A 23,184-nucleotide genomic window follows, 5' to 3' on the forward strand; every position below is an offset into this window, starting at 1 on the left:
AAAAAAAAAAAGGGCCAGTTCAGCAGCAAAGTAGAGTGCCAGCCTGGCGTCTGTTTTAATGAATATTTACAGAACAAAACAGCCATGTGCAAGAACATTACAAAGCAGCTGTAACATCCAGAGTCTGTGTTTTCCAGTGGCCTTTAGACAGCAAGAACTTGAAAAGAAGATCTGAGTGGTGGAAGCAAGATAATAATAAATTTAGGGTGAGATTTTCAAAAGTGCCTAAAGGAGTTTGGTGCCCAATTCCCACTGACTTTCAATCAGAGCGAGATAAATAATTAATTCTCATAGGCAATACAATCTTAAAAGCATCAATCCACTCATGATCAGCTTCTGTTCTTCAGTAATGTATTCTTAAAACCTTTTGAAATAAGTGTTTTGACAGCCCCCTCCACAGGATAGATAGAATAAAGTTTCTCTTCTACCTTCATCATTTCACTCTTTACTTTTGTAGAAATTTCTGTCCAGGGTTTGGCTGCATATTTTTGCTACATAGAAAGCATCTCCACAAAACTATCCAACTGGAAGTATAAACCAAAATGGCTGAAAAAGCAAAAATTCAGGTAATTTACCTCTGTAGCTGACAAACGCTTATCTCCATTATCACTGCCAACACCTGAATCAGAATCCTTCTTACTTGGATATATGTCATCAATGCTAAATGTAAACAAAAACCAACAGAAAGTTATCTTAGTGTGCAGTAAGAGCCTGAGCCTGATCTCAGTGAAGTCAATGCCAAAACTCCCATTAGTTTCTATGGTCCAAGATCAGTCCCTTAACAAATTAATAATATAATACATGTGAAGTAAGACTGGTAACATTATTGTGCAAACATTCAACATCAAGTAACATGGATTAAACAAACAACTCGACAAGCTCCTCTAAGAAGATACAAAGCTGATTGGTTAAAAAGAAGATTTATTAAGTATAGGAAAAAATAATCTATTGTTAAATCATCCTTTTTTGTTCACACAGATAAAAACTGCCAGCAGCTTAGCAGCATTCTGATTGCTTAGCATATCCCCAAAGTGACTTTCAAATCAACTAAAATAGCTGAACTCAGACTGTAGTCAACTGAATCGCACCTGAGCATTAATATGTTAAAAATTAATTAGTATTGGAGGAGAGGGGGTTGGATCTCCCTAGAGTGTGAAGTAATTAACAACATAGGTACCTTTGTGACATGCATTCATTTAAAAACTCCTTGAGGTTTACTTATTTAAATTGGTAAACCATAATAATGCCAGGTACCTTCTGCTCTGGTTTCACTGCCTAACATATGACCTTTACTCATTGTACAATATCAATCATATGCTCATGTTCCTAGGATAGTACATTGACCATTACATTTTTTCCACATCACACATTTCTGCCTATTTGTGATTTAAAAAATTAAATTGTAATCCTGCCCAATTCCGCCATTTTTTCTTTTTGCACAGTGTCACTTTTTCAGCAACTAGACATTTACCAATAAAAATGAAAAATGCAATTTTATGAGTCTTTGTAAAAGCCAGGTCTCTGATTAAGGCTCAGTTTTTACCAAATACTGGGACTTTGTGTGAAATAATCTGTGGAAATCCCAGAGGTTTTGTGTTTCTCTGGAAGCCATTATTATAAGATTATTCTCCAAAACATGCAAACAGTATTTTCCATAATTTTTGTTTTTTTATAAGCTAATGGAAAAGCTAACGAATACAAAGGATATACTTGTGCTAAAGTATATGTGATAAATAAAGTATAACACAGGAATGTTGAAAAAGGCTGCCTTTAATAATTGTAATAATAGAGATTATTAATTCAGATCAGAGTTTTATTCAGAAAAAGGTGCAGCTGACATAAGACTACATTGAAAACTCTTGAAGTAAAAGAATAAAAAATACATTCCACTTTGTTTCCAGACCTCTAGAACTGATTTATGTGAACAAAGAATGCAGCGTTAGACTTTTATACTTACCTCTCTTCCACAGGTTGCTGCAAGTGTGGTCGTTCTATGGCATTAAGATAAAGTGAGTCTGCTGTTTTAATCTGGCACGCCTGTATGCTGAGATATTTGAATATGTGCACTTTACCCTTTATACAAATCTATTAGGATGAGAAAAAAAAAACACATTTATAACCATAAAGATTTTTTTAAAAATATTTGCTCCAAATTTGACCTTAACTTCCTGGAAAAATAGCAGACAGAATGTTTTTCATCAGATTATATCGTTTGTAAAAATTACAACAAAATCAGTGTGCGATCTAATTTTGCTGCTTTGGAGAAGACGTTAAGAAGTAGCAATGGAGATAATGGGAATTTTACCAATGACTTCAACTGGAGCATGCCCACCGTGACCCATGTGGGTTTGGGCAAGATGTGCACAACTTTACGTCTTCAGGTATAAATACATTCCAAGAGTAATGCACATCTCCCTTAACATCAAAAACAAAATAAGTGTGTAAAGAAAGTAGAAACAAGAAGCAGCCATATTAACATATGATACATTATAAATCCATGAGGAAAGTACTGTACCCTCTCCCTTCCCAATGGAGAAAGACAAAATATAAACTGAAAAATATTAAAGTAATAAATATTTTTTTATTTTAAGAAAGTAGTTAACTGGGCACTTAAATGTGTTGTCTCTTTCTATGTAGTTAAACGGTCTTTACAAGTTTCTATGCATTTGTATGCTGCATTTATTACATTTGAATAAAAATGAGCTAATATTTCTAATCTCACCACTTGGTGGTGTCTGCTTCACTTATCTTTTAAAATCAGCTTTATGGTTAATGGAAAAATGGCAAACGTTTTGCTTATTTTCTTTAAGCAAATCATGTCTTACTCTTATTCCATGCAAGTGATGCTTGTCAATCAACAATCATTTTCGGCTCCCATAGCAGAGCTGTAATAGTTTAATGCGTCCAAACAATGACAGTGGAAAACTTTGGATGGCAGAAGCCTACAGAGAACATAGGCATTTCCTTCAGTTTTACTGTAGAACTCACTTATAGAATCAGAGATTTACTTAGACACCTCAAGTACCCACATACAACAACTTCACACTGACAAAGATATAGCATCATCTACTGTAGTGCTATCTACACTGATCATTACAACGTTCCCCTCTCTAGTTAAATATGAATTTAAACATTAATTCCTAGGAATCCAAGTAGTCTGCCATCCATGCAGATTTCCATGTTCATCTGCTCACTCAAGTCCTGTATTCAGTCATGTACGCATCACTCATAGTTGGATCTAGATCAGCGAGTGAAGGATTCATGTCCTCTAGATCAGGCCTATCTGTTGTGGTCAGACTGTCTGATGAAGACGGCACTGTGTTGAGGTTCCTAGAACACCCCAGCAATTCTTTGTCCACAATCAGTCTCCCCTTATGAGCCATAGGAACCTGCTGAGTACCTCCAAATCCTCTACTGAAGCCCGCTGGAATAGTTGTTGAGCATCCTCAATGCTTGCCCTCCCCTTTCTTTCAGTGAAGCTGGGCACCAATTCTGAATGCAATACAAAAGGGTGGGCTCTCACTTTTTTTTTTTAAATCAGGAAGGATAAATTGTTTAATTTCTTAATTACTGTGTAATGTCCCCTCCAAAAAAGGAGTAATTCTGGGATTTTTCCAGTTGCATACCTACAGCTGCTCTCCTTCCTGGATGGGCACATCATTTTCCTTTTTTTCTGGCACCCTGTGCTCGACATGTTCATTTCCAGCTCATCTGTTTCTCCACTTTCCGGAATGCAGTCATCAGGTCGCTGATATTAGATTCCACCATGACACCTTGCCAGTTCTTGCTGCCTGAACATCAAGTCACAGGGAAGCATGGATTTGTGGAACCCAAAAATAATCCGTGACTGTTATTCCAGGGAAATCTGATGTGGGGGCTGCCTCATAGGAATATTCCCTGGCTTAATACTGGTCACCGCAACAGAAGTCCACTTAGTATGCGAAGACCCCAAGTTCAGGGGGAGTAGTGTTGATGATTAACACTCACCAGTTTAACTCCTGCAGTACAAATTCTCTTCCCTTTCAGCACTGGGTATGCGAAGACCCCAAGTTCAGGGGGAGTAGTGTTGATGATTAACACTCACCAGTTTAACTCCTGCAGTACAAATTCTCTTCCCTTTCAGTACTGGGTGGGGTCACCACAGATCAGACTTATTTCAGATCCTGAGTTCAACAGCATTGTAGTCTCCAGACACATAGTAACAGGTGTCTGTGTAGCTTTTGACTGGCCCATTCTAAGAGTTGCTGATGGTGGCCCTACTGCATCAGCAACTTCTCATTTCCCTTGGTGTGGCTTACCTCTGTTTGGGCAATTCTGTCTCCAATGGCCTTTGCTTCCATATCACCTGCAAATGTCATCTGTCATGGGACCCACTTGGGAAACAGTCTCTCTCTTCTGACCTATGGGATGCCGGTGAATAGGTTGCACATGGGCCTCTGCCAATTATTTAGCCATTTCACTAGCAATAATTTCTTGAAGTGCAGCATCTGGTATAAAGGAATCACCCTAAGGCTGCGAATTAGCAGCTTATACCTTTAAGGGAAACATAAATTTCTTCTTCCATATTTTTGAACTCTGCATATAATCAGGTCCATAGATATGTTCAGCATGTTATCCTTCACCAGCAGATTATGAAGTTCTCCTGTTAAACTGTTTAGAAACTGACTTTTCACACAGAATCCTCTCGTGGCTTGCCACGCTCTGAATTGCCAGTTCCATATGTGGCACAGCAGATTCTGATTCACTCGAGTCATCTCCTGGACAGGGAGAGGACGGAAAGGTCTATTGAACAATCTCCTTAATGCACGCATATAACTCTGCAGGGGTTCCTCTTCCAGATGCCTTCTGGCTTGTCATTCCTTCCAGTACTCCAAAAAGGCCAAGGGCCTTTCATAGAGGTTATATAAGTGTTTGTGTAACTGTCTATAAGAACCATGATCTGCACTGGGAAGCTACTGGTAAAATATCTTGGCATTACTATTCAAAAATACCACTAGGTACTGTGCTACTTCCTCGACAATCCACTCAAAGTCTGAAGACTCAAAGATCCAGTAAATTTCTTCTCAGGCAAAAGTGCTTTTGCCATCTTGAAGCCACTGGTTGTAATATTTGCTTACAGAATCAGAGATTTACTTGGACACAGCAAACACCAACTTAGTAAACACAGGCAGGACAGATCTTCCTGCTAACCCCTCAGATCACATAAACAACATAACATACAAGTAAGATATAGCACTGTCTACTGGTGGAGGTGTTGTCTACATTCACCATCACAATATATTACACTTCAAGGCAGGCTATATCCAAATATGGAACTTCTTAGTTTCTGTGTGCATCCCATACAGTAGACTTCCAGAAGATGTTTTAACTGATTTCCTGGCCTTAACTTATTAGTGGTTTGTTAATTGGTAAAATCACACCAAAGCTTCCTAAAATGTCAGCCTATTCCCTTATAGCAGTTATGGAATATAGGTTTATCCACAACACTTCTCTTACAATTTTTCCCTCCACCATCATGAAAATATCCTGTTTATTAGTAGTAACCATTGAAAGAAGACAGGTGAATGAAATAAAGTTTAACAATGTATTTATAAGATAGCTACAATTTAGTAGGGGGAATATTCTAGAATGACTCTGTTCAGGTGCTATGTATGCTCAAGAGCACTAGTTAGGAGCTTGAGGAGACCTACCATCTCCCATTTATTTATATTTCAGAAAAAATTCTAGCTAAAATCAATTGACTATGATAATTAAGACCCAACAGCTAGCACTGCTGGGTTTGCAATCTTCGAAAAAAACAAGATAATGAATTTTATACTATAGTAATTAAACACAGGCTGTTCTTGACATCATCTAGCCTATCCTTATTCTAAATCACAATTTAAGTGACACACATTACTTACTTGTGCTGGTGGAGACTGCAGAGGATTGTTCTCAAGCAGTAATACTTGTAACTGTACCATCTTTCTAAAACAAACTGGAATCACGAGCACTTTATTGCAGGAAAAGTCAAACTTTACCAAGGGAAGCTCTACTAGTTCTAAAAGTAACAGAAAGGATCATAGTTATTATGATATTTATTTTTGTCACAAAATACATGAAGTAAGTACTTTTGAATATGATTCTATTTGTAACTGGGCAAAGTAAGGATTCCACAGTATAATAAATTAAATTTATTTTTCTTCTAAATACAAGTTGTGGACAATCCTGTTACTTTACTTATGCATTCTGTAGACCTTATAAATTACATTCTGTGTACAATGTCCACCAGTGCTATAGTCACAGCACTTGTCATTCGCAAGTATGTAGGCCAACTTGGCAGCTGCTTAAAATAAAATCAAATACCTCTCATGCTGCAAAGGGAAGCGTAGCTATTTAAATCTACAAATTCCATAAAACAAGTGGGTTTGAAAATAAATTCTGTACCATATTAAGTAGAAAGAATAGTCTCTAACCTCTATTTCTAGTAATATAAACTATTGTTGCTCAGTTGGGATACAACGTATTGTACTATTCTTTTGAAGGAGTATAGACATTTCCTAGAGTCGCTGTGTCAGTCAAAGATACCTTCTTTGGGACTGCTGATCAGACAGAGCCAGGCAAGAAGGTTGGGTCTCTAATGTAGGCCACAGCATTTCAGATTACTAAAGGATGGTCCGTATTGATAGCATAAACTCTGGAAATCCTGATGGGATCTCTCCAAAGGCATTGTCAGAATAAGCAATGCTGCCACAATAAGGGATGGAAATGGGATTAAGTAAGAAAAACAGCTAAATACAGTCACTTTCCCCAGCACATTATTATGTTGATATTAATTCGGGTGACTATAAAGAATCAAAGCAATGCCAAACAGAGTAACTGTTCCCTTTTGTGGGCAGGACTACATTACTAGGGTGCTCAACTTTTTTCTAATGCTTTTCATTACTAATATTGAATCATTCAAACATTCAGTTCTAACTTGTCTTCAAAGAAAATTTTGTTTGAGTAAGAACTTCAAGATTTAGCCCAGGAAAAATAGCTGGCTTTCATAACTGCATCTTATCCCCACAAGTCCTGTAAATTTATAAACACCACATCTAGACTCACCTCATTTTTATATGTACATAATTAAGGTGTATGTTAATAAGCACCACTTTCCTGTTTAATGTCTTATTGCTTTAATATCCCCAAATATACACAGTTTTATGCCAATACTGTGTATCAATGTGTAAAAACTAACCCACAACAGTTTAACGGTGTTGGTAATCAAACACCAGAGACCAAGAGGTGAGTGGACAATATAGAATTTCTTCTGGTGCATTTCCTAAGGTATCATCACTTGGACCAGGGGTGGCCAACCTGAGCCTGAGAAGGAGCCAGAATTTACCAATGTACATTGCCAAAGAGCCACAGTAATATGTCAGCAGCCCCCACATCAGCTCTCCCGACCCTGCTCCCAGTGCCTCCCGCCCACCAGGAGCCCCGCCAATCAGCTGTTTCATGGCATGCAGGAGGCGGGGAAGAGGAGGAGCGAGGATATAGCAGGCTCAGGGGAGGGGGCAGGAAGGGGTGGAGTGGGGGCAGGGCCTGTGGCAGAATCAGGGGTTGAGCAGAGAGCCCCCCGGCACATTGGAAAGTTGGCGTCTGTAGCTCCAGCCCCGGAGTTGATGCCTATACAAGGAGCCGCATATTAACTTCTGAAGAGCCGCATGTGGCTCCGGAGCCACAGGTTGGCCACCCCTGACTTGGACAATAGCATAATATGTAGGGCTGTCGATTAATCGCAGTTAACTCGTGATTAACTCAAAAAATTAATCATGATTAATTGCACTGTTAAACAATAGAAGACCAATTGAAATTTATTAAATATTTTTGGATGTTTTTCTACATTTTCAAATATATCAATTTTTATTACAACACAGAATATAAAGTGTACAGTGCTCACTTTATATTATTTATTACATATACTTGCACTGTAAAAATGATAAAAGAAATAGTATTTTTCAATTAACCTCATACTAGTACTTAGTGCAATCTCTTTATTATGAAAATGCAACTTACAAATGTAGTTTTTGTTACGTAACTCAAAACCAAAACAATGTAAAATTTTAGAGCCTACAAGTCCACTCAGTCCTACCTCTTGTTCAACCAACTGCTAAGAGAAACAACTTTGTTTACATTTATGGGAGATACGGTTGCCCACTTCTTAATTACGATGTCTGCTGAAAGTGAGAACAGGTGTTCACATGGCACTATTGTAGCTGGCGTTGCAAGATGTTTACAAGCCAGATGCGCTAAAGATTCTTACGCCTCTTCATGCTTTGTCCATCGTTCAGAGGACATGCGTCCGTGCTGATGACGTTAATTAAATTTCTGACTGAACTCCTTGGGGGAGAATTGTATGTCTCCTGCTCTGTTTTACCCGCATTCTGCCGTATATTTCATGTTATAGCAGTGCAAATATTTGTAATTAAAAATAAATATAAAGTGATTACTGTACACTTTGTATTCTGTGTTGTAACTGAAATCAATATATTTGAAAATGTAGAAAACATCCAGAAATATTGAAATGGTATTCTATTATAGTTTAACAGCACGATTAATCATGATTAATTTTATTAATCACTTGACAGCCCTAATAATATGCAACTTCTACTCACACAGAAGCAGTACCAATTTGATTAGGCTTCTAATGCAAGTACAATGACCTCAGGAAAAAAAACATAGTATTTTTAAGTACATCATATACTTTTCGCCAAGATTCCTAAAATATTTCTAGGACTACACAGGGCTGATCCTCAGCTGGTGTAAATTGTCATAACTCTGCAACAGAGCTAAGACATTTTATACCAGCGGAGGGTCTGCCTTCATAGGTCTTTCATAAATAAGTACTCTTCAAACTAATGATTTGAAGACAAGTATCAAGCCACCATGAATCACAAAGATAATTCATTTTAAAAAGACCCACATATTGCTTCTGCTTGGCAGTAAGTATTGTAGAATGTTGCTGATGCACAGTAAATCCAAACTCAACAAATTTTAACACAAGGAAATGCGAGGTTTATCTTACTTATTTACGTAATTAAATACATGCATATTTTCTAAGTTTTAATTAGAAAGTGATTTTAAAGGTCTTATTTCTTTTTCTTTTTACCTTGTGGTAAAACCTTGAGGTAATTTCTTCTGATATTCAGTTCTCTTAGAGATTTCAACTGGCCTATCTGCTGTGGCAAAGCTGTGATTTCATTGCAGCTGACATCCTATATTAAAAGCAATAAGGAGATGATGAACTGTCTTCCCTCAAGACAGTCTACCATTATGGGTGTGAAATTCAAAGTACTTTTTGACCCATTAAAACATGTTTTCCAGGTTAATGAAATGTAAATTCATATAACCTGCCATGTCTTATCTTTGCACTGAAAAACTAGCCATGTGATAGGTGTCACATCACATAAAACCAAAATACAGCATTTACTTAGATTTGCTTAGTGAAGTTATGCAGACTGCCATTTGGGCTCCTTGTTCATTTTTCTACATCTGTTTTTGACTTTCCAGTACATTTCTGAAGGACTTTGCAATCTGGGGGGGGAAGAGGGGCGGATGACACAGAACACTGATAGGAAATGAACAATTTTCTAAAATCAGCTGGCTCTCTTTTGATGGGACTCTAAAATAGATTACTTGCGGGGAGGTTTGGTGGAGATATATTAGAAGTTGGGTTTCAATTTAAAAAAAAATTGATTTAGAGATTTTTCCTTTTTTAAAACCAAAATGATAGCAACACAAAAACATAACACAATTGCAGTTATTTTTACGCACTAGTTTAAGAACTGGGTATAGGAAGGGGCTCACAATTACTGCTAGGTATGTAATTCATACTTTAAACTCTACAGAAGGAGAAATAGTCTCCCCTTACAAAAGTCACCTCTTTGAAAGAGAGAGAAGGAGAACTGGCAATTCAATGTGACAGTACAAATTTAAGATGGTGGGAAACAACTCTCCTCTTTTATTAAAAAAAAAATCATTTATTTGATGGGAAATATAGAGGTTGTTAAAAGAGTATTAGGTAAAAAGTTTCAAAAGCATGTAAGTGACTTAAAAGCATACGTCTCATTGAAAGGCAAAGGAATTTAGACTCCTAAATCAAGTTTACCACATCTAAAAATATAAATACTTTTAATCAGAGTACTCTGTGAACTCAGAATGTCTGTAAGTTCTCCAAAGTACAGACTTACAAACACTTAGAACAGAGAGCACTCCATTGGTTAATTCGCAATGACAGGTGTGCATGTCCCTCTATACTGAGGGCATGGCTACACTTGCAGATGTAGAGCGCTTTGAGTTAAACCAGCCTTCGGAGAGTGCGGTAGGGAAAGTGCTGCAGTCTGTCTATACTGACAGCTTCAAGCGCTCTGGCGTGGCCATATTACGACACTTGCAGCAGCATGGGAAGCGGTGCATTCTGGGCAATTATCCCAGCATGCACGTGACTGCAACATACTTTTCAAACAGGTGGGTTGGGGTGGAGTGTGACAGGGATTGTCTTGTGTGTATGTGGGGGGGAGAGAGAGTGGGTTTTGGGCGGGCTGAGAGCATGTCAGCATGCTGTCTTGTAAGTTCAGACAGCAGCAGACGCCCCTCCACCCACGCCCCGCCTCTCTCTCTCTCACACACAGCATCCCACACCAATGGCTTGCTTTGTCTCGGAGCAGATAAGCAGCTGGCTGTCAGAAACGGAACTTCAAATGGCATATCTGCATTCCTGCAGTGATTCAAAAACAATGACAAGAGTAGCCCACTTGACTTAAGGGGATTATGGGACGTTTCTGGAGGCTGATCTGTAATGTAACACCTCGTTCACACTGGCACCGCGGCGCTCCAACGAGGGCGCAGCGAACATTATTCCACTCACCGAGGTGGAGTACCAGCAGCGCTGTAGCCGCGGAGTCAGAGCGTTCTACGTGCCTTGCCAGTGTAAACGGGTAGTGAGCTAGTGCGCCCGGGGGCTCCTTTATTGCGCTGTAACTCGCAAGTGTAGCCAAACCCTGAGTGCTGTGTGCTTTGTTCCTGTGATCTGGGAGGTTGTTGAAATTTACAAAGGTACAGAAAGAAAAATTCCTGTACATTTCAATGGCCCAATGGCTAATTTATAGAGGGCTGAATTAGGCCCCTCATCTCAGGTTTTAACAACCTGGACCAAGATGCAGCTTCTTTTCAGCTCACAATTTCTAAAAGAACAATTGCTAGAAAGTTAGATCTGTAAAGTTAAGATGCAGTACAAGATGGAGTTGATCCAACACAAGGTACAATGGAAAGTAGGAAATGCATTAATACTAGTAATACATATATAAAATAAATGCATTAATAATACTAATACTGTTGATGCATTAATCAAGATTCTGAAAAGCCTAAAATCAGTAATCAAGATCAACTCTTGTAATCAGGGCATTTTAAAACAAGATCAAATTAACTTACAGGCTTTAGCTTATACTACCAAACACATCAGTATGTAGTCAACATGACACTGAAAAGAACGCTGAACCTTTTGCCTAACCTGTGATGCATTGTTGTTTGACTAGAATGGTCCTGCAAGGTTTCATGTGCTGTATAATAGGGAGATCAACAAAAGTAAGCAGACACTGTATCTCCAAGAGTATGATTTACGTAGAGATAACACTTTTTCCTAAAGAGACAAGGGAATTTCTTAAGGACATTAACTCCTACTATTACGGTTATTGTTTTGAGTGGCAAAGTTGCTCAATACCCATGAGAAATAAGATTCTGCAGTTCCCCAAATCAGGTTTCAAATTTAGCCCTTTGAAGGGAGTTTCTCTAATACTATTCAAAGATATTATGTCAATGCCATTTCCAAATCAAGAATTTCTTCAAAGAATAATTAGTGAGAAAACGGAAGCTCTATTTGACAATACTGGATTGGGTATCAGAGAGATAAAAGTCTCCTTATCAGGATCCCACTGCAGCCAAAACTTCCTTCCCTTCTCAAAACAGAGCCAGGGAATTGTTTTAGGTTTTAGACAAGGAAATTAAAAAATCCTTGTTAATGAGTGCACTGGAAACCCTCTCTTGTCCAAACTACTGTAAAGTATGGTTAATTGCATTGTTCTTAGTCCAAATATTTTTAGGGATTTACTGCCCTAATTTTAATCTAAAGATTTGAAACAAGTTCATAATTAAGCATTTACTTTTTAGAACATACAGTTAAAAGGTAAAGTGCCCCTCTTGCAGAAAAATTGTATGGTAAGGATGTGTCTAGAAGCATATTTCTATGTGTGTATGAATCTTTAATAAAACTGACTTTGGTTTCAGGGTGTAAGATATTTTTTAAGGAAGTATAATAATTTTATGGTTGTTAGTAGCTGCAAGGACAAAGTCTGCTGGTGACCTTTTAAGAAATCCAAGAATAAAACTCATCTCTTCAGTTCATAGTCACAAGATATCCAGAGACAACAGTATCTTTTATCCAACTAAACACTGCATACAACATTTTTTATTTTCTGGTTGGGTGCGTATGACAAATCAAGAGCAGCGTACTTCTCCTAATTCCAGTATGTAATACATTACCCTGCTTTTGTTTTGCATCTTGGCTTCAAGGACATCTGCAGACAATTAAAATAATGTACTCCAAATGCCTTTTCAAATTCCAAAGGTTAATATTTGATGAAGGTCAGATTTCTTCTAATAATTCCATTTTATTCTTATCAGTTGTCTCCCTGTTTGACAACATGGACAAACTCTCTCAAATAAGATTGGAGAACAATAGTCAATTTAAGTAAATTTCTATGGCAAGTGGAATTTGGAGGTCAAATAGTGTGCAAACAAGTTAGTGCTGTTAGCACTATCGAAAGTCTGAAGTTAAGAGTTTTAAATACTCAGTTTTTACAGTAGCATAGAGTTGTACACTAGCACTACCTCCTAAGTCCTGCTCTACAGCAGCATGCAGGTTGCCATCATGCAGCTTAGCTCCTTGGCACTGAAGGGATGCACATTTCCATACATGGGCCACATCTCCTCAGCAGCAGAACCACAGTAATGCCGTTAACAGGCATCTCTTCACGGTCATGGAGAAGATTCACCCTTTAGGACAGGTGTAAACTATCTATAATAATTTCAATGCAGATTTAACTCTAAAGCTTCTGTGTCCATCTCACTTTTCAAAACTACTACATACATTTGGACCTGCTGGAGGGTTTCCACCATCTCAATCCCAACTACTGCAAAAAACTGTGTGTGCACTTTGAGCACTGATAGCAAGTAAAATAAATCATCTGGCTGTTGACCCACTGGATGATTTGTCAAGAGTTACATATTTTTCCATTAGCTACCAAATCAATTATTTTATTGAAACAAAAGAAAAACAGTGTTGATTTTATTATTCATTTTCATATTTAAATTTTAAAACTTTGTATTTAATGTACCTAAGGTGCTTACAGAATTTCCAGTCTGGTGCATACCTAGTTACCTTGCCATTAAAAACATTTGGTTTTGCTTTTTACTCATTATTAGAACCAATTCAGACAAGGAAGGGGGAGCTGGATTCAATTCTGGCTCAAGCAGCCTTATTCAACTATATTTCAGTTGCAGCACACAACAGTTGCAGTTACATCTTCATTACCCTTCTGAAGACAATTTGTTTCTCCAACTATAAATGAGAACAGAATTTAGTCTTCAGAAACTTTATTTCCGGTGATTATATATAAAAAGAAAAGAATCCAGATTGACTTTTAGATCTCAGAGTTGAGTTTGCAACATTGCCAACAGGAAAAAATATTTACTTATAAACTGGACATTTAATATGAAATAACTGAGACAAACAAAATATCATGGAACTCGACAATGTTGTTTTACTGAGTCACTTTTCAGAGCAGAACCACAGCCAGCTGATTGAAACAGATTCAACTTGATTTTAAAAGAACTCAAAGGATTATGAAATCCTTCTGGTACACAGGAACAAGATTAATTTCACTCAATATCTTTAAATTTTAATGGTTACAAATTAGTAGAAAAGAAAACTACAATGTGGTTCCATCCATTTTGGATTTCTTTCTGAAATTATTCTTATAAATGTTAATACAAGTTTATTCCAATAGATGGCCCAAACAAGGATAAGAATCGGTTAGTAGTTTAACCATAATTAAACAAATGGTGGTGGTGGTAAAGATATCCATTTTTACTTTAATACTTTTTATTTTAAGGGTTAGTCACAGAAAATTATATTTCAAAAGCAAAATTTTTGCTTTGTTAAGACTTTCACCAGTTCTACTGACATCCATTGAAGAAGATGCAAGGTGTCTTTCAGATTATTCAAATAGTCAGTAGTATGCCACTAAATATGTCATCTGATTAAATCTTTTGTTCACTGCCTATTAAAACATTTTAAATTTGCTTAAAATATTGGTTGCTATGTGTTCTCAAAGGGTGAAATTCACCATACTGCCAAAGACCAAATAAATCCTTAAATTAGGTCTGAACTGGTATAATGGGCACATATGAGTTTATGCGAGCAGTCAACATTAAAGTGAATTTCATCCTGCACATTCATCTCAAAATCATGATTCAGTCATGAGTTAACGTCTTAATAAAGAAGCCAGTTCTCTTAGAGCTCATGCCATCTGAGACCATAGAGAATGCAAGGAAAATAACTGAACTACTGAATTGTAATTAATTACAACAACCACAGCAAAGTTATTTTCCTAACCAATACTTAAAATTAATCTGAATGTTCACTAAAATGGTAGCATCTAAATAGAAATTAAAAACATTTCAATGTTTCATTTCAGAGACTAAAAAGAATACACAACAAATACAATTTGCTCTATGAAATGTATTTACTATAATCTGGGTGCAGTTAAATGGGGAAAATGTTAAATTTCTATAAAATGGTATAGTACAATAGCAACAGAAACATTTTACTGGTAAATGCTTTTATTTGGGTTCTGAGACCTAGCTTAATCTGTGGCAACCCATCCATATAAAGTCTCTGAATCATATACCGTAGCACTATTTATCAATATGCTTTAATTTATATTCCTCTTTACCCCATCCAATACGTCATAAGTTAGCAATTTCCAAGCAAACAATGCAATCTGAATAGTTACATAAATAATTAGTGTTCATCAACGTAAGGGGAGTATGTCATCAGAACTGAATTATTCACAAATTTAACAAACCTTGTTATGTTAACATGCTATTTTGTAACCATATAGAACACAGAGAAAAAGATGAGTCATACTTTCAGCTTTGACACAAGTTTTTCTACCCTCTTGTTCCAGTCAGATTCTAACCAAAGTGATATGTGCTACAATACAAGTCAATGTTGTTTTGCAATTATTTTTAGAAAAGTAATTTTTACATTTTCTTGGTGCCTCCAAAGAGTGACACTGATATAATACTTGGACTGGGAAGCAGCAGAATCAGTCAAATCTGCTGTCTTTTGAAACAGTGGTAGTACAAAAGACCAAACCAAACCAAACATCCAAAGAGTCCTGCCTCCTCCTGAGCACAATTTGTATTTCTTTTGAAGCTCTTAAATAATTTTGCTTTTAATTTTTAAAAGCTAAATCAGAAGCGGGGCTTTTATTCTTATTAAATGCAAATTCTCTGTTTACCCATGGAACTAGGGTTGCCAACTTTCTAATTGCAGAAAACTGAACACCCCTGCCCTGTCCCTTCCCGATGCCCCGCCCTTGCCCCACTCCTCCTCCAAAATCCCACCCCCTCTAACTCCATCCTCCCACCCTCCATCGCTCACTCTCCCCCACCCTCGCTCGCTCATTTTCTCCGGGCTGGGGCAGGGGGCTGGGTTGTGGGAGGGGGTGAGGGTTCCAGCGGAGGGGACAGGCTCTGGGGTGGGACTGGGAAAGAAGGGTATGAGGTGCAGGAGGGGGCTCTGGGCTGTGGAGTGTGGCCGAGGGGTTTGGAGTGTGGGCGGGGGCTCCAGGCTAGGGGTGGGGGAGTGGGAAGGGGTGAGGGCTCTGGCTGGGGGTGCGGGCTCTGGGGTGGGGCCAGGAATGAGGGGTTTAGGGTGCAGGAGGGGGCTCCAGGCTGAGGATTTCAGGGTGCGAGAGGGGGCTTCATGCTGGGGCAGGAGGTTGGGGTGTAGGAGGGAGTGAGGGCTTCAGCTGGGGGTGCGGGCTCAAGGGTGGGGCTGGGGACAAGGGGTTTGGGGTGCAGGAATGGGCTCTGGGCAATTTTTCTGCAAGAGGGAGACTTTACCTTTTAAACTGTATGTTCTAAAATGTAAATGCTTAATTATGGCAGTTTGGGTGCAGGAGGGGGTGAGGAGTGCGGACTCTGGGAGGCGCTTACCTCAGGTGGCTCCCAGGAAGCGGCATCACGTCCCTCCTGCTCCTAGGTGTAAGGGTGGTCAGGTGGCTCTGCGTGCTGCCCCTGCCCCCAGGAGCCACCCCCATAGCTCCCATTGGCTGCAATTCCGAGCCAGAGGGACATGACGGCTGCTTCCCAGAAACGACGCGGAGCACTGGACTTTTAACAGCCCGGTCAGCAGTGCTGACCGGAGCCACCAAGGTCCCTTTTTGACTGGGCATTCCAGTAAAAAACTGGACACCTGGCAACCCTCCATGGAACAGTAACTGCATGGATTGTGCTAAACTACCCTGTCAGTGTGTTTCAACCTGTTCTCGATGGACTAGTAGGATGGGAAGGTATTTCAGTAGTTCTTCACTGAAATTGCTATCAAGGATGCCACTTAGTGTCAACTAAAATATGAAACGCAGTCCAACGAGAAATGGACTGGCACCACCAACTTATTTCAGAGAGACCCCCAAACAGCCATTAGATGGCAAGGATGTTTATTCATTGCTAAGTAATGCCACATTCAAACCAGCAGTGACCAAGAGTTGACCAGATTCAAATCCCATTAATAATCCACCTAGTCATTCTGTCCCCTAAAAGAGAGATGTTTAATATTCCTGAATTGTACTTGCAAATAAAAACTTAATAAAATAAATCCACTAATAGATTAAGCATAAAATAAACCATCACTATAACTAGCAGTTTCATTTTAAAGTAGTGAGATTGTTTTTGTTTGTGTTTTAATTTGATAGCTTTATTTTCATTAAGAAGTCATTATAAATATGACAAAGTATGAAAAACCAATAAAGTGCACATTTCACAAAAAAGAAAAATATTAAACATCCTTTAGGCCATTATAAAGACCCCGTACATCCCAAGGGAGAGAAAGAAAAAATAAAAGTATCCAACTACAGTTAGCCCAACTATAGTTGTAAGGGCCTAATTCTGAGAGCTGCTGAATACTCTCAGCTACTATTTAAACACCCCAATCTTGCAACTAGCTCCACGGAGGGACAGTCAGTTGCAGGACTGGGGCCAAAGTTAACTCAACACCATGTAACAGGTTCAGGCTTTAAGTATAGGAAATATTATTTAATAAATAAGATGGGTGAGCAGACACTTTCTGACACCACGACAGACACCTTAGAAATACCCAAGATAGAAGCAATAGGTAGTGACATTACCAGTCAGAAAAATTTTGTAATATAATTTCTACTGGGCATTCAGAAGCAATGCCAGAGTAACTGGTTCATTTACTAATGGCTATTCTCAAAAGGGTTAGGTGATCAGAAATAAGCAGAAGACAGTCCAAAACAGCTTACACTCTAAGAAAACAAGGTGTCATATAAAGGGGAAGAAAGTGAGGGAGGAGAAAACATTAAAATATACACAGGCTTTTACAGATAAAATTTTCATAAACATTTGCAATTTTAAAAAAAAATTATGAAGTGCCATCTAATTCCTGCCCTCAATAACTGGCTGATTTCTTATAGCCATTACAGAAGGGGTAGGTTTTGCGGAAAGAGGAGAGTGGCTATATGGATCACTTTAGAGAAGACGTTCCATGCATAATGGACAGCTTGGAAATATTTGTGAGAGAAACTAAAAGGGACTGAAAAGATGAGCATAATTTGTAAAACACGAGGTAAGAAAAGAAAAAAAGATAAGCTGAGAGGTGCAGAGCTAGGAAGGGACTTTGAGGCCAGAACAAGAAACTTGAACTCATTGCAGCAAAACAGGGAGCCAGTAGAGGGATTTGAACAGAGGAGTGATTTGGTCATGCAGTGAGAACAACAACAAGTAGGCAAGATGATCTTTACTGATGTGTTTTATATGAACCCAAAGAGAGTGTGGATGTTAGGGAGCCTGGAAAGGAGACAGTTACACTGTAACTTTGTGCTATCTGATGCAATTAAAAAGTTCACCACATACTAAGGGGCATTGACTGTGTAACAGTGATTACTGTATCATTAGGCTTTGGCAGGAAGTTCTTTACAAAGTTGATTATACCTTAACTAGTAATAAAATAAACAAAAAACAAACATCCAAATCAGTAACATACCAGTTCCATTAACTGTTTTAGCTGACCTATCTCTTCTGGAAGGGAACCTAGCTTATTGTTACTTGCAATTAAGACTTTTAGAGGAAGACCACACAGGCAAGCTGGCAAAGAAGAAAGCTGATTTCGACTGCAACAAAAGAAACAAAAACAAACATTAAAAATACAAGTTACATTCTATTATATGCTCACTTAGAAAATCTGAGATTACAATGTGCTATTTAAAAAGTCCAGTTATTGAGATATCTTGATATATCATGTTGCATGCACATAAAAAAAAGTAAATGAAAGTTTTGGAATAAAAAACTGCATTAAAACATCAAACATAAGCAAAATTAGGGAACAAAATCTCCATTTACTGAACAAAACAGCTTTATGGAATACCACCACCCTGAAACAAAAGAATAAATTTTATCAGTTTACTCCTGAATATACTGCACGAACAAAGTGACATCAACTTATAACAGCTGTTTTCCTCCACAACAAATGCAGGAAACTCAATGAGGGCAGTAGCTGCAAGGATTTTATAAAAAAAACTATGATTTTACTGAAGCAAGCATAAATGAGAGACTTTTTCCCAGCTAACTGAAGGACAGGCCAACAACTGATCATAGGAAAAACCACTGGCATGCCTCCGGTTCTCAAAAAACACAGCTGCATATGAAGTCTTCTCTCTGTGTCTGTTGCAACCCATTTTCCCCCCAGGTATTTGAAACTCAGCACTGAAAATTCTTTACAGCCTGAAACTCTTCACATATCTCAGATCGGAAAAGCCAAAATTGTTTATTCTCTTACCTGATCGTTCGTTTTTTGTGACTTGATCTTGCAAAATAGACCATAGTGTTTTCTCCCTCTCTGGTTGCAACAATAGGAAAGATGGCAACCAACCAAATCAAACATTTATTAATGAACTTTACTATAACACATTGCCACATTATCTGAACATCTCACATATATTAAAGTTCCCCCCTGTGAGTTAGGGATGTGTTATCACAATTATTTTGCAGATTGGAAAACTAAGGGACAAGAAATTAAATTACTTGTCCAAGGCCATGCAGGAAGTCTGTGGCAGAGCTGGAGCACATACTTCAAGTCTCCTGATTCCCAATCCTGTGATTCAACCACAAATCTATCATTTTTCCATCCTTGAAAAGTTTCCCCTTCATTGTTCCTCCTTTGCGCATTCTTTGCTCCCCAGTTTGAGACAATCTTTATGTGAAAGAATGAAGGTTAGCCTGCATTCCTCATCCCTAAGAGGAACTTCCTTTTTCTAAACCTCATAGGATAATGTCCATCAGGCTGAGTTGGTGTATTAATCAGCTCAGTCACACATAGAGTTAACTGTTAGTTTGTTTTTCTGTGACTTTGATCAGAATAGAGAACAGTGTTCTAAACAACAGTATCTGACGGGACTCTCAGAATGCAGAGGTTAATCTGACTGGGAAGACACCAACTATGATCCCAATAATTTCTTCCCTTAAAAGAGAAACCTCAAAGGAGGGCTATCTCCAAACCTTTCTCAGCCAAATGCAGCAGTCACCAATGCCTGATCAAGGTGGCAGCCCAGCACAGTTTATCTAATGAGGCTTCACCTCTATCTGTCAAGGAAGAAACTACAGCCCAGTCGGCATATTCTCTGATCCTGATCAGGAAGGACACTGCTGTTGTGATTCTTGTATACAATTCTTTAAGCACAGTGGCATATCAGGAAGCTTCAAGGCCATCTGAATCCTTTAAAATGGATAAACAGTAAATCAACCTTTGTAAAGGCTCTGTTCCCACAGAGAAATTTTAAAAGTAACCCCCCAAAAAATTTTTTTAAAGGTCTTGTGCTCATCTTCGTTTCTTTCTGGTGTATAAATATGAGCTGAAAGGGTCTGTCGTTTCTTTCTTTTTCTTTTTTTGCTTAAAAATAATTGGACATCTTTGTTAAGAATTCAACAGGCCAACTCTTTCAGTCAAGGGGTGAGCAATCACAATGCATTCCTGAAGTGAAAAGTTCAGGGTTCTTGGCATGAGATGATGTAAGAAGCAGAGTTACCTGGATATCTGAACTGTTAGAAGTAATGCCTCAAAATTCTCCAAAAAAACCCCCCATACACACAACAGGGGTAACATGCCAGGCAAGGAGGGAATGTTCCTTCCTAACAGCCTGATCCACAATGCTCTGCAAAAGTTGCTAAATTAGCAGCTACACACACACAGAAGACACCCAACTCATATTACAACTGTTAGTTCCTACAGACTAATTCAGAAATTCCTTCAAACTTTCTTAATGTGAAAAAGCAGAGAATTCTGGATCCTGATGCATTTCAGACTATTTGAGCAGATATGGCTGATCTGAAAACCTAACAGCAGTAGGCAACAAATTAAAACTTTTCTTGATAGTTCCTTGTAAACTTATTTCTACAGGGGACCCCTAAAAGAAGCATTAGGTTTTTTAGGAGGTCAAACAGAAAAGAGTTAAGTTCACCTTATGGAAGAAAGCCACTTATCAGAAAATTACTCTGGGAGCCTGTAGAACTAGAATGCCGATTTAGGATCCCAGGTGGGACAGGCTGTTTCCATAGCCCTGAGAGCTAAAGAGTGAACAATGAGAACCCCTTTTCTTGTCCTTTAAGCAGAAATTCTGGAAGACCTTTTGGTCTATCTTCTCCACTAAGCTTCCAAACTGCATTGCAGAACAAACATTTCTCAGCAGGTAAATCCAGGCTTTTTCTTCCTGCGAAGGAAGAACTGAGCAATCTAGATAAGAAGAGAGGAGTAGGGGCTGCAGCATTATATAGTTGGCTGTAACTGAATGGTTTATCAAAGGAATAAACCCAAGACTCTGGAAAATCATAAAAAGAAAAACAATTGGGGTAACACTTCTTTGGGACTTTTCCTTGGTGGAGAACAAAAGGAACCTTGTTTAGATTGGCACACTAAACAATATTCATTTACTCACATAAGCAGAGCAGAGAAAAGAGCAGAGGGTTAGGAACCTTCACTCCCTTCCACCTGGGGCTCAGATTGAGCTGATCAGCGGTGAAGTGCATCAGTGCATCTTTTATGCTTTTTTGTCCTCCAGAATCTAGGCTTTCATTTTAAATAAATAAAACAACTCTAGCTGCTACCTTACTGAGACAGCCTCAAAGACATGAACCGAAACAGTCACTTTTGCAAATGTTTGCAAAACTTGGAACAATAGTTCTCGAAGTGTGACCTACCTCATTCATTTCAAAGGATGCTAACTAAGGTGCCCAATGATAACATTTTAAATGTCAATATTATTAACATTTCACTGATCTTCAAAGCACATAAGGTGGTGAGGGAGGATCATATTATGAAGAGCTGCATAATCTATTATGACAGCCCATTTTGTCACCACAAATGACTGGGTTTGGGAGAGTACTGACACTTCCTCCCATTATCAAGAAAGAGCCAAAGCCTCACAGACACAGAAGTCTCACTGCAGGTAAGCCAAGCATAAGGGGTCTAGCAGAGCCCATGGTATATTCAGAATCCTCTGAGAAGGAGCTGAGTTCAAGGAGACCAGAGAATGCATGATCATATTTTGAACCTCTGCAGTCTACCGTGAGCAGCATATCATTTGGAGAGAACTCATGTTGTGAATAGAGCTCACGACATTTTTCCCCACATGCGATCTGACCTCTGCTTCCACTATGGTTCATCCTCTCACTACCGCTTTAGCTGGAGGGACTGTTCCATCGGGTAAGCTGTTTTTTTCCTTTCTTCTGACTGAGTTCTGAAGAGTGCCTGCCAAGTGCTATCTCTGGAGCAGTGGTTCTCAACCTGCGGCCCAATCAGCACAGAGCAGCAGCCCATGTGACATCCTCAGGGCCATACAGGTAGTATTGGATGCGGCCCACAATGGTAAATAGGTTCAGAACCACTGCTCTGGAGGAAGCCAGGGCTGTCCCAATAGCAGGAGTTCTCACAATATGAATACAATGTACCATAGCAGCAAAGGGTGGAAAGCTGCTACAGGAAACATACTTTTTGAAGTTCTTTTTTTAATGTTAGGGTTCTCTGGAACTTTTTTACTTCTTTGCATGTTCAGTGATGCAAAGAAGATGACGTGCAAATGGGCCACATGGGTCATCCTCCTGCATCTTTCCAGCAGCAGGGTGGTATTCCAACAGAGAGCTGGGTTACAGTGAAGGTAGAGCCACAAAGAGAGAAAAGTGATTCTTATTTTGTTCCCATACTGCTAGTAATTTTGCCAGTCAGAGAGAAAATACTCTTTGGTCTGTTCTGAGCCGACCAAGCCCTAGACATACATTTTAATTTTGTTAAACTGGAAAATAATAAATTGTTAAGAGGCTTGTAAACTCAAAATACCTTACTAACAACAAAAAAATGGTTAAGGGATTTCTCCACCCCCCCCCTCCAACTTTACATCATCCCTTGGTACATCTCATTTTCAAATTAGCATCCAGTGCCCCTCCAGCGTAAGGAGTAAGGACTGGCATCATATTGTATTGTATGTAATATATTGTGTTGTACTTCAAATTGAACAATTTTGCACTATTGATCAAGAGAAAACCACTGAAATCATTTAAATTAAAATCATAAACAAGGATTTAAACCCAGTAATGCTTAAGAACAAGGCTAGTGCATTAACCCAATAAACCAACATCATTTCAAAAGATACGTTTTTTAACAAATGTTGTGGTGGGCCAGCACATTCACCAATGCAGGTTCAGTTTTCATTTTAAGTTGTTGCTTGCTCTCAACCTTGACCCACCATGCATTTTAAAAAGAGCGTGTGGGGTGGGGGTGGGGGTTGTTATGAAGCCCCTAATAATTGT

At 38.7% G+C, this 23,184-nt stretch overlaps 1 protein-coding gene across 20 annotated transcripts in view; it reads right to left on the reverse strand.

Annotated features, from left to right (window-relative positions):
* Positions 1-23,184, reverse strand: part of LRCH1 (leucine rich repeats and calponin homology domain containing 1) — a 228,107-nt gene that overhangs the window by 78,852 nt on the left and 126,071 nt on the right. For all 20 annotated transcript variants that reach the window (XR_012158939.1, XR_012158919.1, XR_012158920.1 and 17 more), the window contains exons 3-7: positions 18,374-18,500; positions 9,134-9,239; positions 5,904-6,040; positions 1,958-2,085; positions 576-660 (exon numbers count right to left, since the gene is read on the reverse strand). Coding sequence is in view for 13 of the 20 variants with exons in the window: in XM_073344300.1 (XP_073200401.1) it covers positions 576-660; positions 1,958-2,085; positions 5,904-6,040; positions 9,134-9,239; positions 18,374-18,500 (583 nt within the window). In the remaining 7 variants the exon portion in view is untranslated. The remainder of the gene's footprint in view (positions 1-575; positions 661-1,957; positions 2,086-5,903; positions 6,041-9,133; positions 9,240-18,373; positions 18,501-23,184) is intronic.

This window comes from Lepidochelys kempii, chromosome 1 (assembly GCF_965140265.1).
Source record: "Lepidochelys kempii isolate rLepKem1 chromosome 1, rLepKem1.hap2, whole genome shotgun sequence".
In the NCBI taxonomy this organism is placed as follows: Eukaryota; Metazoa; Chordata; order Testudines; family Cheloniidae; genus Lepidochelys; species Lepidochelys kempii.